This window comes from Falco cherrug, chromosome 15, assembly GCF_023634085.1.
Source record: "Falco cherrug isolate bFalChe1 chromosome 15, bFalChe1.pri, whole genome shotgun sequence".
NCBI lineage: Eukaryota > Metazoa > Chordata > Aves > Falconiformes > Falconidae > Falco > Falco cherrug.
The window spans coordinates 5,510,560-5,525,357 of record NC_073711.1 but is presented as its reverse complement, the minus strand read 5'-3'; the positions used below and the strand labels follow the sequence as shown (position 1 = coordinate 5,525,357).

Genomic DNA, 14,798 nt, shown 5'->3' with positions numbered 1-14,798 from the left:
GACAAACTAATCCTCTCATTAGAAATTTTCTTAAGGACAGTAGGAAGGGAGGCTCTGCTCTTCCTTTCTTTCTACTTCTCCATATTACTAGTCTTCCTCATCATTCCTGTAAGACTTCCTTCCCTCCATGTGTTCAGATCTACAGAAAAATGATTTTCAAGAAAAGCCTCGCTCAAAGCAACGAACGCATTCACTACTGGAGGAAAGACAAGAATGAATCTATGCAACATTTGAAAGGTAGTTTTACTGGTAACGGGCATTCAGATCACTACTGTTCGTCAAGGGTACTCACCTTGCTCTCTGAGCTTTGCTAGCAGTTTATCCAGAACTAACATTTTACCACTGTTAGTGATGAGATGCGTGTCAGTGGTGTAGGGAGGGCCTGGCTCAGCACCATCAAATAAGTACGGATGGTTACAGCATTTCCGAAGCTGCATCAGAATATTCAGCAGACGCATCTTATCCATTTTCCCAGCTGAATTCAGGATATCGATATCTTTCATCAGGATCCTTGTATACCTGAAGTTTTACAGGCAATTTTGAACAACTCTGGTTTTATTTTATACTTAACGTGAATGAAAACCTGCAACATCCTTATTACTTATTTCTGGATGTAGGAGTTTGCTTTGTTTACATAATAATAAACTATATTACTCCGAAATTTGGCAAAAATGTCTGACTGTTAATAAGGATTTACAAATCTATTCCAGAACATGGAAGACAATTTGCCCGTGAGTAACAATGATCTATCATTTACTGAGTTATCTTACACTGCCATTTTAAGACTACAAAGTGGATTAAAGATATCATTTATTTTACTGAATCTGCTACACTGGCCTGGCTCCCTTTCTCACATCTCTTCTGGGCATGTGGCTCCTGAAGGTTTTATTCTAAATTTCGGCTCAGACTTTTACTGATGCATACATACTTGGATCAAAGGAGGAAACTTCGCAGACATTTGTTCTTTCAGATAGAATTAAGGAAGGAAAAGAAGTTTCTGCTTTCTTCCTCTCAACCCTTTCCATGACCCTGGCTGAGCTCTAACTTGCGTATCTTTAAAAAAGCCCCAAAGACAGCTATAAATAGGCTAACAGGTTTCTCCATCTGACTGTCTTAACATGCAACTACCGAGGCCTGGGGTGGGGGCTTAAGAAAAATCAGTGTGAAGAGCTGAGGTGTTCTTTATCAGAAAAGAATCTTACTTTGATGTAAAGAACTCACCATTCCCTCTGCATTTTGCTGAGCCCAAGATAAATTTTTACTTCCTTCTTTGGAGGCAAACTCTTTTCTACTTCAGCTTTTATGCGACGTAATAAAAATGGCTTCAAAACCTAAACAAATGTAAGTTTTTCCACAGATAAATTTATAGAATTGATTCCCTCAAATCCAAAATTAACTGATTAAATTATCAATTATTTATTCAGAACTAATCAATATCTACTGCTGTCATGGTGACTCGTCAGGACAAATTAAGTTGTCCACTAACAGGCTAAGTTCACACATAAATACTACATAAATATTTCCATATTCATCCCAGTTGTCATCCTAAGCAAAGGGCAAACCCATAAGCTTATAAATCTATTTATTGTCTTTTAACATAAAGTCCATTTCATTTCCACTAGTAGCATGTACAAAACACACCACCATTTCATAGATTAAGCAATGTATGCTGTGCTTCCTTCTGATTTGTTTTGTTAAGTGTATGATGAAAAATGGCTTCTATCTCATGAACACTAAAGCAAAGGTAAAGGCACAACTTCATTCAGATTAGCATGACCAGTCTATCAGTATACCATTCACGGTAACAGATTGTTTCAAAAAGATTTCCCAACTCTTCATTTTCACATTTTAGGTAAATATTTTGTCCACTTCCAACAGTAGTGTTATAAAAAGCATTATCTGTAACAGTAAGTTCCAATATATAATTCATGAAAATTCTGCTAAGCCTTTCTGTAACTAAATACCTTCACATTCATCTTCTCAGCTATGAGATGAACGGGGAAATAATCTGTTTTCCCTTTTTACACTGTGTATGCTAACGATGATACGTGATTACAGATTTAATTACTTACAGCATGAAGTCTTTCTACAAGTTTCTGATCACCAAGACAATTTTTAGTGTCGAACCATGAGTCAAAATCCTGTGGTGAGAAACAGCACAATTGGTACAAACAGTTTATCATCTGTAGTTTTAACAGACACATATTGACTGTTTCACTCCAGCTGAGAGTGGCATAAATCTCGAGACAAATTACTCTTACAAGTGAAAGAAAAATCTTCCTGCAATTCTGTGCCAGCTTCCCACCACATTATAAGATTCAAGTCACTAATTGCACAGACAAAATACTATTACTCTGCTTAATTCACAATGTTTTTTCATGCTCATCACTGCAGTATCCAAGTTCTTCCCCTTAGTGTTTGTGTAATGATAGGGCAAGAAGGTAAAAAAAGAAACCCAAATCCTTAAGTAATTGACAGGCACAACAGAACAAAAACAACAGAAGAAAGCAACACAAGTACAAGGAAACATTAACAGTGCAAGAGGAGAAAGATGACTCAAATTCTAAATGAAAAAAGGTTTACACCTATTTAGAAGTCTCATTCAGCACTGCTTTCCAAATTTTGTTCCTCTTTGCATAATTCTCGAACCATTTAAAGTATTACATTTGCTATTACTGGCCTGAGGCTTTATCTGCACTAAAAGAATGCACAGTTTTAGCTAAGTAGAGCAAAAAAAGTAGTCTACAGTTAGGTAAGCCAAAGAGCTTCTACTGAATCCAGGTCTTCCACATCATACATTTATTAGGCTCATCATTCTTCTCTTCTGCAGATAGAAGCCTGGAAATCAAAGTAAGAAGAACAAAACTGTACCTCCAAACCTCAACTTACATCCGCAGAATTGAAGACATCTGGTAAAAGAAAATTGAGTAATGCCCACAGTTCATGGAGGTTATTCTGTAAAGGAGTTCCCGTAAGCAGCAATCGATTTGTTGTCTTGAACTCACGTACAATCTCTGACAGCTAGAAATACAACAAAGAGTTATCATCATCATGTACATTTAAACATAATGAATTTTCATCTGTTTCTGAAACTTCAAACAATGTTAGCTAAATTTCAAGACAGTGAGCTACTTATGAAATTTGTATTTACCACCCAAAAGCTTATGGCTTATATTTAATAAAAACACCACACCTAACACTTAAAATCTGCTAAAAATCAGATGGAATCTTTTGTGTCAAACTACCTTCAAAGTATCAAGTAATTTTGAGTTTACCTTAGACTTCTCATTCTTTATTCTGTGGGCTTCATCAATTACCAGGTACCTCCAGTTAAATTTTTTGAAGACTGATTTCTCTTTGATTACCATTTCATATGAAGTAACACAAACATCCCATTCACCAGGCATCATAACATCACGGATAAAAGCAGCCTAAAGCAGAACAACTGAGTTAATAAACATTTGTTAAGTATGAAAAATTTACATGGAATTCAGTGAAACCTATTTCCACCAACATTAGTGATGCACTAAGCTTGCACACACAAAAGATGACTCAAACATCTTTTCCATAACTGAAAGTTACTGTAACAAAAGCCTTCATTCCTTTTTTCTTTAGGCACAGGCAGATTATCAGCTGCAGTTAAGCAAAACACAAATTTTCTCCTGTTCAAACTTAACTACTTATTCTTCAGCATAGATTTTCTGTAATTTAGATACAGTACATACTACCAATAGGGCAAAAAACTCTCCAAACTAATACCAAGACACAATCCACAAAAAAGTGTTTCAAAACAACTCACATAGTCCACTCCCATCTTCTCTCTTTCCTGAAGATCTTGCTCCTCTGTCCCATCTCTATTTTGTAAGTGATATATATCTACATTTATAAAACCTTTCACATGAAAGCATATCACCACATGGAAAAGCTGCACATGCAGATCTCCAAGAACTGACTTAGTAGGGTACACAGATCACCCCAACACTAGAACTGATAGAAGAGCTACCTAATAAAGGAGCCTTCTGTACAATACTGATTCACAAATGCAATTGTAAGCTCAGAGGCGCTTTAGCCACCACAGAATGGAGAGATTAATTAGAAAATGAGGAAATGAAGTTATGATAATACAAACCTAAGACTCTGACAGCCAAGAAAGTACAAAGTGAAGGTGCATGCTTCCTTTCATCACAATCTTAATTTCATTTCATTGAGCTAGCAATAAACACATTGGGGTATAAATACTATCAGACTTTAAATGAAAAGAATCTGCAAAGAGCTGTACGGTAGAATCCAACACTACAGCACTGGAAGGAACTGTCAACTCGCTGGCAGAAGCAGCAGTTTGTCTCAGAATCACAGAGCCATTTCGGCTGGAAAAGACCCTCAAGATCAAGTCCAACCATTAACATAACACTGCCAAGTCCACCACTAAACCATGTCCCTATGCACCGTGTCTACACATCTTTCGAATACCTCCAAGGACAGTGACTCAACCACTTTCCTGGGCAGCCTGTTCCAATGCTCAACAATCCTTCCAGTGAAGGATTTTTTCCTAGTATCCAATCTAAACCTCCCCTGGCACAACTTGAGGCCATTTTCTCTTATCCTATATCACCTGTGAAAACACTCCCAGTTATCCCAGCCACTCCTCCTTATGACTTGTGCTCCAGACCCATCACCAGCTCCATTGCCCATCCCAACACACTCCAGCATCGCCACATCCCTCTTGTGGCGAGGGGCTCAAAACAGAACACAGGATTCAAGGTGCAGCCTCACTGGTGCTGAGGACAGGAGGACAATCGCTGCCCTGGTCCTGCTGGCCACACTATTTCAGATACCAGCCAGACTGCTGTTGGTCCCCTTGGCCACCTGGGCACAGGGCTGGCTCCTGCCCAGCCGGCCCAGCCAGCCCCCCCAGCCCCTTTCCCGCTGGGCACCTTCCCAGCCCCCTGCCCCAGCCTGCAGCGCTGCCTGGGGCTGTTGTGCCCCACGGGCCGGAGCCCGGTTGAACCTCACACAACTGGCCTTGGCAACCCATTGATCCAGCCTGTCCAAATCCCTCTGTAGAGCCCTCCCTTCCCTGAAGCAACAACAGGCAGCCATGCAATCCATACAAGAAACCACAGAATTCACAGAAATGTCCAGCCCACTGATCCCTTTCAAGTTAGGAAAATACCCTGTACCTATTTTAAGGCCTTCACTACAAAAGATTAAAAGCTCTACAACAGAATCCTAGTTAGAAGGCAAGGCATGGACATGAGACACAAAGAGTAGAAGTCACCTAAAAAAGCTGAAGAAAGAGATAACAAACTGAGAGCAATAAAGGAAAAGGAATAAACACTGTCACAATGCAAATACAGAAGAGAAAAAAAAAAATCAAAGAGGAAGACAACAGAAAAAAGGTCAGACAGATGTACTTTGATCACCTACTGATTTGCATTCTGTCCTCAGTTATAACCATAATATTTTGCATTTTTCAATGCCAATATAGTTAAAGATTACCAAAAAATACTATAATTAAGGAAGCAGGTTAGGGTGAATTCCACATACCCAAATGCTAGTTTTTGGCAAATAACATGTACATCTTTGAAATGTAGAGCACTTACTCTCGCATCTTTATCTCCAATAAGGCAAACAGCACGTAACGATGGAACCCAGCGTTTGAATTCATTCATCCAATTGTGCAAAGTTGATTTTGGAACCAGGACCATGTGCGGTCCGGGAATGTTTCGGTAATGCTTCAGATAGCCTAATAACGCTATTGTTTGCAGAGTCTTACCAAGACCCTGCATTGACAGAGAGGGGAGGGAAAGAAACCTGCTGAAATGAAGTACCATACAGAAATAGTTTCAATTTTCCTACTGTATCATTCTATCACTTAAGTTGTTTAAAGCAGACTACACTACAAATGTTTGCAATACAATTTCTTCCCTTGCATTACAATCCCAGTTGCAAAAAATCTAACTGTTGTAGAATGATGCACATTACTGCATCCACATTAAATATTATAGGCACTTTAATGTTGATTTTACTCAATAATTGCCACAAAAATTCCAAAAGATTACAGCTTACCATTTCATCTGCCAGAATGCCATTAACACCATTTTCATACAATGAGATCATCCAGTTCAAACCTCTAACCTGATAATCTCTTAGTGTTCCTCCTTTCACATCTGTAAATGTAAGATTCCTCTAAGTAGAAAAATACTAATTCTAAGTAGAAAAATTTTAATTGCAATCTGCTCAGATTTTCATTTTATCAAAGCAATCTGAAAACTGTCAACACAATACTTACATGAAGGAGATTCCTCAAATCGAATACACACATTAGATGTTTTTCGACTCTCTGACAACAGCTCTTCATCTTCTTCTTGTTCTGTGCGCCTGTGACGATAACTAAAGAAAAAAAAAAAGTCATGTTTATATGGAGTCATTTCAAAACACTGACTATAAAATCAAAAGAGACAAATTATAAAGAAACAATCATTGATCTACAATGTATGTGTTCTAGCACCCTGATCAAAATGATATCCTGTTAACAAGTTATACCTTACGGTTCATTCCAGCTTTAATTAGAAAGACTGATATGAAGCCCTCTCCTCCAGAGCCGTAACTATACTCTAACAAGTATCATGAATTCTCTAAGGTACTTTAATGAGCAACACAGAAATACAACACACACATCAGTGGTAGCCTTAGAATCAATTACTTGGAAACTATACCACTGAGAAAAATCACTTCTCAATTTTAAAAATAATTTAATTTTATAAATTAAATAGAAAACATTATTTTGTAAATGTTCCAAAAACTAGTTTCTTGCTATTACAAGATCAGAAACAACATGAATACTACACCTGCATTACTAATATAGAGAGATTGGTAGAGAGAAACAACTGGTGCCAAGTATCCAGCACCCACACTACATGCACGTTGCCCTGTTGTAACTTTGTCCACACTACATGCACGTTGCCCTGTTGTAACTTTGTCTAGCACCACTCTGGTCCCACTGACATGGCCACTAGCAGCTGGGGCACATCAGGTGTATTTGTGGAGTGCATCTTTAGTTCAGCATCATGCAACAGGAATTCAATTCATGTGCTCCAAAATCACTCCACCATACGGACAAGAGCATGGTAAGTGGCAAGAATAGGGGAATTTACTTTAAAAGCACATTAGTGATCCCAGGTCAGTTGATGGATCAGCATAATACACCATTAATAGGAAAAATTCTGGACTTAAAGTACAATCTCTATCCTACTAACTAAACAGGTATGTTAAAATGCATAATTTGTTTGAAAGTACAAAAAGTTGGAAATAAAACATACTCCCCAGCTGAAATCAAACTCTGTTTTTCATCTTTCTTCATCCGTGGCCGTCCCAGCTTGACTTTCAATGGAGATGTTGGTGATTTTTGTGCTGCAGGCTGAATGAAGTGTGCAAAAAGTTCTGTCTGCTTCAGAAGGAATTCAAACCTTTTTGCTCTATCTGCTTTCTAGTTTCCGAAGTGGGGAAAAGAATAAAAAACAAAACAAACAAAAAACCCAGTAACTTTTCTTCATAATAAATGTATTTTTATTAAGAAAAACTATTCAGAAACTCTTTGAGAACTTATATGAGGAAAGATTGACAAGACCATCTGCCTACTGTTAGCCAACTCAGGGGGATACAAGCATCATGAAATAGCTCGAGCTGCTTTGGCTTACAGCTAAGCATGAATTGCTTCACAGAACCCAGCTGTAAAGTGTGGTAGTTCAAATGATCCTTCATGAATACCACAACAATCCTGGAAGACGGGTCAGGACTTGATAACCTCATCCCAGCAACTCATCCCTGTTCAAAACTCAAAGATTAGTAAAACAGCCCAAAAACAGTTTACTTTATAGATTGCTTAAGTCTGTGTTGCACACCAGCAACTGTGAAGGGATGGTCTGAAGGACTGCCTACAAAAGCCAGCAGCAAAACTTCCATCAGCTTCAAGCCTATCAGGATTTGATCCAAGACAACCATGTGGTAGCTTTGCTTTAAAAGTATGACTAAAATAATGGATGCACCAGCCCAACACTGCTTTCACTGAAGTTTGTGAACTTTGCTGTCAGATTTCAAATTTCAATCATTTCAGTTTTGCCATATCAATGGGGCATACGCACTTCACTATATAAACACAGCAAAACACGCCCTCTATATTTAAAAGACAACATGCTACATATTTTTAAGAAAAATATGATAAAATTCAAGTGTTATCTGACAGAATGCAATTGTTATCAGTTTCTGTGCTATTTCTAAGCATCATGTAACACTATACCACTTCAAGCAATTTTCAAGTGATCTCATTTATATGTCTTGATATAAACTACAAAAGTGAAATTATAGTTCTGTACCATAACCTTTCTAAGAAGCGTACAAACAACAGAAAGCTTTTCTGCAGGTAACTTCTATGCAAGTAGAAGCGCTCTAACAGCAATAACACAAACCAAAGAAAAGGGCAATAAAAATGAACCTGACATGCAATGCATGATGTTGCCACATGAGGGCAACGCATTTCTTTTAAAGCACTTACCAGCAAATAAACATCTTTACAAAGATCTCCTGGAAAAAAAATCACTATTATTTTTCCCTTGCATTCATTACTGGACCTTTGGTGTAAATAACTTGAAAACCAAATAAACTATATATAACAAGGAAATTTTAGGAAGAAAAAATAATTCTAAAAGGGGGAGTAAAAACATGGATGTTTATGCCCATACAGGATAAGAACAAATCCATTCAGAGGATTTATATTCGACTAATCATTCATGACAGTTTTGGCAAGCTAACCATAACTATTAAGGTTCTATATTGAATGCTACAATATACTTTCTTTGCCTGCAAGGTTACTGGCTGGGTGTAAGCACCATGCCTTGATAAATAGTAAAGGTCTAGCTCACAACTGCACAATTGATGATGAAAGGTAGATTTTTTGAGACCTATTCCCTTTGCCTCTTAGTACAACTGACCTAACTTTCTAATACAGGAAAGACATAAATTCACCATGTATTACTGTGAAATCAAGTTTAGTTCTTTACTCATTGTCAACAGATTTACTTGTGTGTCTGCTGAAAATTAAGTATTCATACCAGTAGGTTATCAATTTTTCTATGTCCAACAGTGAAAAGTCTTCCCTGTCTTCTACAGTGTCCAATCCTTCCAGAATTTACTGTAATTATTAGGCATCCACGGAACATTAAAGCTTTTAAGAAAAACACAGTAAGGTAGAGATACCAGCTTCAACCAAGAACTTACTACACATATCATTCAAGAATAAGTCTTGTAATGCCCTCCTGGTTTCTGCCTCTCTGTAATATAGAAGTTACCCTGTTATCTCCCCTCCAGCACTACAAGCTCCCTTCGTTTGTGTCATGGACAGATCCTCTTTTGCACTGTTATGGCACATATATTATGGGACATACCAACATTTAAAGCCTTTATGTTTTTATATGATGAGAAATTGGCAGCTTTGGTATTTCTCTCATTTAAGTAGCAGCTTACAGATGCCTTTAACATCACTCAACAGGTCAAACAAAACTAGCAGATTCAAAACCAAAAGGGGAAAGTTCTAAACGTAAAATGCAATTTAATAGAAACTCCTTACCACAGGAGTGTGGATAACTAAACCTGCATGAGCGGAAAAAAGCAAGCAGACAAACCCATGGGGAGGAAAAAAAAATATCCACTGACAACTACTGAGCATAAAAACCACAGCCTCCAACCCCAGAAGTCATGCAGACAAAGATACTTAGAAGAGTGGGACAGTATTTAACAGAACTATCACTATCTCCTTCCTCCGTTCTCATACTCTTCACTAAATATCCTCTGTTGCCCACTGTGAGGAACCACATTGAACTGGGCACTTAAATTAATCTTGATTTGGTTTTCTTTTCTGACACATCCAGTCTGCAATAACTCCTTGTAACTGTGTTGATCTAGTTCAATCAAACAAATGTCAAAAACCTGCAGTATGTTTTGTCATGAAAACACTTACCATCTTCTCTTCATATTCTGGGTCAACTTCCTTTTCAGGTCTAGCTGCCTTTGGAGGAAGTTTGAGTTGAAACGGGGGATCATTTTTCTGGAATGCAAATTTTAAACACTTTGTAATTATCAGCTTTTTTTTTTTTAGCAAAAAAAGATCAATATGAACAAACCTATACACTATAAGCATGCTATTTTAAAAAAATAATTATTTCAAAATTAAGTGACTGCATTAATCACATTATTTCACTTAAAGCAGAACCTGATATCCATGATGAAACCAAAGCAGAGATATGAAGAAATAAAACAAAAGTTGAAGATCTGTCTCATCCTCATGCTTATCTCTACAAATCTGATCCAAGTTGAAAGCATCAAAGGAACATACTGAAAGAGGATGAAGTTTAATCTTTCACAGAGATCTAGCTTTAAATGCGTAATTACATTTAGTATCTTGAAAAGGTATTTAAAAAATTAAATGTGATTTCTAAACGTTTAATTCCTAACCCTAAGTTTCTAGCACTTGCGTCTTGAGTTTTGTTTGTTTTCACTTCCAGATTAACAGTCATGAGTTCCTTTGGAAATACGGGCTTATTTAGCCATATACCTTGGAACAGACAACAAATGACCAAATCAATCCATGCTGCAATCACTGCATGGTATGTGCTTAGTTTAACAAAGAACTATCTTATTTACTATAAACAAAAGAAATTTAAGAAACTGCTGACTTTTGTAGTTTATGAGACTCATTTCTGCCTTCAATTGGGAAGCTCAAAGCAGGTTTCCACAACTTCAACTGCCACATTGCTATGTTTAAAAAAAAAAAATAACCTTGCAAAAACCATGATATTGGCAAAATATCTTTTTTAAAAAGAGAATCATGGGAGAAATGTTTAGTGGATTTTTTTTCACCCTAATTCAGTCTTTGAAATATAACTTTTTATATACCTCCTGCAAATAAAAAAATATTAAATATTTGAGATGCATTCAATTATAAAAATGTTTTTGAAAAGCACCGAATAATCCAAAAGGAACTACCAAACTGTACGTCTGTATAAAATGTAATAAAGCAGTCTTACACCAAACTGTATGTCTCTATAAAATGTAACAAAGCAGTCTTAATCTGACAAGCACTTTAAGTATCAGCATACTACAAATACATTAAAATTAAGTAATAGTTATCCTAAACTATGCAAGGTCAAGTAGCAAAACTAGACCAAAATGGGACTAAATATGTAGAAGTCTGTCAAGCAACATTACACCTAAATTTCAAAAACGTTACTGATAAACATATATGCCAACTTACTCTTCTAACTTTAAGCACGATCATGCAAAGGGCAGCAGAATTTTCTGAAGTCAGAGATTATCTTTTCAAGTTTTGGCCCAAAGGCATCATTCTCTGCAGAGGCGAACACTACTAAGTGTATAATGAAGTTGTTTGACAATTTAATGATTTAATAAACGCATGAGTTCCACTTGAAAAGACCAAATGATTATGTTGCAAATTAGAACATTAGAAATGTTCTATTCACTTACAGCTTTCTCAGTCACATAGGTAATCAGTTCATCTCAGAAAGCAACATTAGGAGACGACTGTTACACCAGTACGCCAAAGAGCAGGTTGTATATATGTGTATATATTCACACCTCCATTATATTACCATATAACATACCCTCCAGTAAGAGGCTGACAGTGCCAATATCAGGGTTATTCTTTGTACTAAAGTGACAGAATACTCCTTAAAGGAAAACAAAAAATTGACAGGGGGCCATTTCAGATGTCTTCCTCACTTCTAGAAATGTATTACATAGATACATGTTACTGGAAAAAAGTTGTCCATCTACCCCTGCTAAGTTTCTTCTGGACAAAGCAGAAGAACTAAATATTACAAGAATCCCTTTCAACTGCAAGCTTTCCAAGTAAGGCGCATAAGCAGTATTATCTTTCTAAGCCCCAAGGCAGATGGTTCTAATGCCAGAGTCCTGTTGTTACTCAGATTTCCCCAGAAAACTTATGGTGGCATACAGATCAAATTTGTTCAGGATCAGCAGAAGCCTCGGTGCAAACAATTAATTAAACAGCTAAAAAAGTACTTTCATTTTTAAGTCAGGGAGCTAGCTGGTAACAGTCTGCCTCTACCCTAGAAAAGGTTTCCATTAAACCCTAGATAAGAGAGTCCCCTGAAAACTGGTGTCATTTAAACACCTTACAAGAAATATGATCATGCAGCAGAAGACGCCAAGCATTCCAAGGATCCAAAATACTTCCCCTTGAAATCTCTACTAATTAGCCTAAACAGAACTACTAGCTTCAGGCTGAGAGGTATTTCTATCTAGTAAGTGCAATACTTAGTCCTAAATTGGGTACACCACATGAACATCTAAATAAATGACTGGGAATAAGAACTACTGCTGCTTTAGTTGACTTCCTACTCTTGTAACCTCTGCTACTGAGAACTTTTAACAGATGTATTAATAATAATTAGAAGGACACCCTTCGTGTTTAACTCACGTGCACAAAGTGAAAATAGATTCCAAATAGGCAGTAAGACACTATTTTGGTACTACAAGAAAGACTATTTATAGTGAAGTAAGACAGTAGAGAGGAACAGAGCACAGTAAGTTTTATTATATGCCATTATTGGGCAGATTGTATAACTACCTGTATAGCTATGTAACAGGCCCGTGGGCCAATGTAAAGTGAAATTCCACAGTCTGAATAAAAACCTCAAATAGCAACATTTTTTTTTCCCTTTAAGAAACACAGCAATGAGCATGGCACAGCAGCACAATGTCAGTAACACACAAAACCAGTCTCTGCTTTCAAATGATTTCTCCAGGCAGGCTTTCTCTATAAATATTTAGCATCAACTTTTCCTCAATTGACACACATAAAAAGTTGTATCCAAAAACATTTTCTCCTGAACAGCTCAGAATTACACCGTACTGCATCTCACAGGTGTTTGCATACCTAAGTAATGTAAAGAATCAAGCGTTCTTTTCAGGCAAAACTGGACTTTCATGAATTGGAATCAAAATTGATTGCACTAATATCGATGTTTCTAAAGTTTTTCTCGAATATCATAAATATACAACACATCGACATCATTCTTACTAAGTTTTTGTAAGATTCATTCCTCAGACTAAATCTTGTTCAGTTTCCAAGGATACCCGAATACGTCACTTTCTACATTCCTTGTGTCTGTAGTCTTTTTTCCAAAAAACCTGAAGGGAGGAGGCTGGCAGCCATAGGTGCGCTCCTGAGGGGCTCGCTCTGCACCGCGGCAGCACAGGAGGGCAGCGGGAAGGCTGCAGCCCCGCCGCGGGAGGGCCGGCGGCGAGCGGTGCAGCCCCACCGCACCGGGCCCCTGCGCAGCGCCCGTCCCCGCCCCGGGTGCAGGGAAGGGAACACCGGGGCGGCGGACACTGGCGCTGCGGGCCACCACGGGCGGGCGGGGGGCACAGCCGGCTGCGGGAGCTGAAGGGCCTGCCCCGGCCCGCGCGGCGAGGGACGGCGCACCCCTGGGCCGCCCGGGTGGCGGCAGCTGCCGCGGCGGTGCTGAAGGACGCACCAGGGGGCCGGCCTGTACGGCGGGGCCGGGGGGGAAGTCTGCAGGGCCGCCGCGCAGCCCAGACCGCGGCTCTGGCCCGGCGGGGCCCTCACGGCCCACGACCAAGGGACCAGTGCTGCCAGCGGCCTCGGGCCCGGGCGGCGCGGCCTGAGGGGTAGTAGAGCTAGGCGCGCTCGTCCCCAGAGGACCCCCTCTCACCCTGCCCTGCCCGTCCCGCCCCCGGAGCGGTACCTCCTCAGCACCAGGCTCCTGCGCGGAGGCGGCCGCGGCGGAGGTGGAGGGCAGCTCGCCATCCGCACGGGGGGCACCGCCAGTGTCCATTTTGTGCGCGGCGGGTGCCTGAGCCGCCGGGGGGGCAGGGGCGGCCCCACCGCCCCAAACACGGCGCGGCCCCGCCCCGCGCCGATCTCGCGATATTTCCGCGGGGAGGGCCGCGGCCGCGCGTTTCCCGCCGAGCGGTGGCGGGGCGCGGGCTGAAGCGGGGCAGCGCTGGGCCGGCTTAGGCCGGGCAGTGGAGCGATGTCTCCCGGGTCGAGCCGGTGGGGCCTCTGAGGAGCTTCCCGGGACCAATTCCGGACCCAAGTCCGCTTGGGTGACACCCCAGCTCACGGTGAAGGCGGCAGGCAGGGCTGCCACATCCCTAAGCCCAAGGGCGCTGTGGCGAAGCGCTGCCTCAGGGCCTCACACGCACTCGCCGTTCAGGACAACGTGGGCTTGGAGCGGCATGAACTGGTGCAGCCGTGGCTGAGGCCCTTGCCGTGTTGTACCTGCCACCTTTACGATCTCCAGAGGGCTGCCAGCCTGTACCTCCAGTGCAAGGAGTAGCTGTGCTCTCCTTCCCACCTCTTCCCAGCGAGGAGTCCCTGCGGCCCCGGCACAGCCATGTAGAGAGCATGGACTCCAGACCTGTTGTGTAAAACCATGGGTGCTGACAAAAGGATAAGGTGCTTCAGGAGCGAAACAGTAAAACAGAATGGTATGGGGCAGAAAACTTACTAGCAGTTAATTTTTCTTCATTCGTTCCAAACCCTGTTGCACATAGCAAGTGTGTTTTCCTAAATGCCCCAGGCTGCATTAGAGAAAATCATCCCTTAACGTCTGCAGGGCTAAGAGGTACCAGTGGAGCTCCCAAAGCAAGAGTAGCTTACGGGAAAAGTTAATCTTTTTCTTAAGCCATTTCGAATTCAGCAGCGTTTGTGTGTTCCATGCTGAAAATTGTGCTAA

General features: G+C 40.3%; 1 protein-coding gene across 4 annotated transcripts in view; it reads right to left on the bottom strand.

Annotated features, from left to right (window-relative positions):
* The window catches only part of SMARCA1 (SWI/SNF related, matrix associated, actin dependent regulator of chromatin, subfamily a, member 1), a 36,325-nt gene extending 22,078 nt beyond the window's left edge, over nucleotides 1-14,247 (bottom strand). The window contains exons 1-11 of one of the 4 annotated variants that reach the window (XM_055727332.1): nucleotides 13,773-14,247; nucleotides 10,016-10,102; nucleotides 7,323-7,489; nucleotides 6,293-6,393; nucleotides 6,070-6,170; nucleotides 5,604-5,783; nucleotides 3,276-3,431; nucleotides 2,890-3,021; nucleotides 2,073-2,141; nucleotides 1,222-1,331; nucleotides 293-519 (exon numbers count right to left, since the gene is read on the bottom strand). In XM_055727332.1, the coding sequence (XP_055583307.1) occupies nucleotides 293-519; nucleotides 1,222-1,331; nucleotides 2,073-2,141; nucleotides 2,890-3,021; nucleotides 3,276-3,431; nucleotides 5,604-5,783; nucleotides 6,070-6,170; nucleotides 6,293-6,393; nucleotides 7,323-7,489; nucleotides 10,016-10,102; nucleotides 13,773-13,895 (1,453 nt within the window). In that variant the 5' untranslated portion in view covers nucleotides 13,896-14,247. Of the gene's footprint in view, nucleotides 1-292; nucleotides 520-1,221; nucleotides 1,332-2,072; nucleotides 2,142-2,889; nucleotides 3,022-3,275; nucleotides 3,432-5,603; nucleotides 5,784-6,069; nucleotides 6,171-6,292; nucleotides 6,394-7,322; nucleotides 7,490-10,015; nucleotides 10,103-13,772 lie in introns of those variants that run through there. The other 3 variants (XM_055727331.1, XM_055727330.1, XM_055727333.1) reach the window with 3 other exon arrangements.
* Between the last annotated feature and the right edge of the window lie 551 nt (nucleotides 14,248-14,798).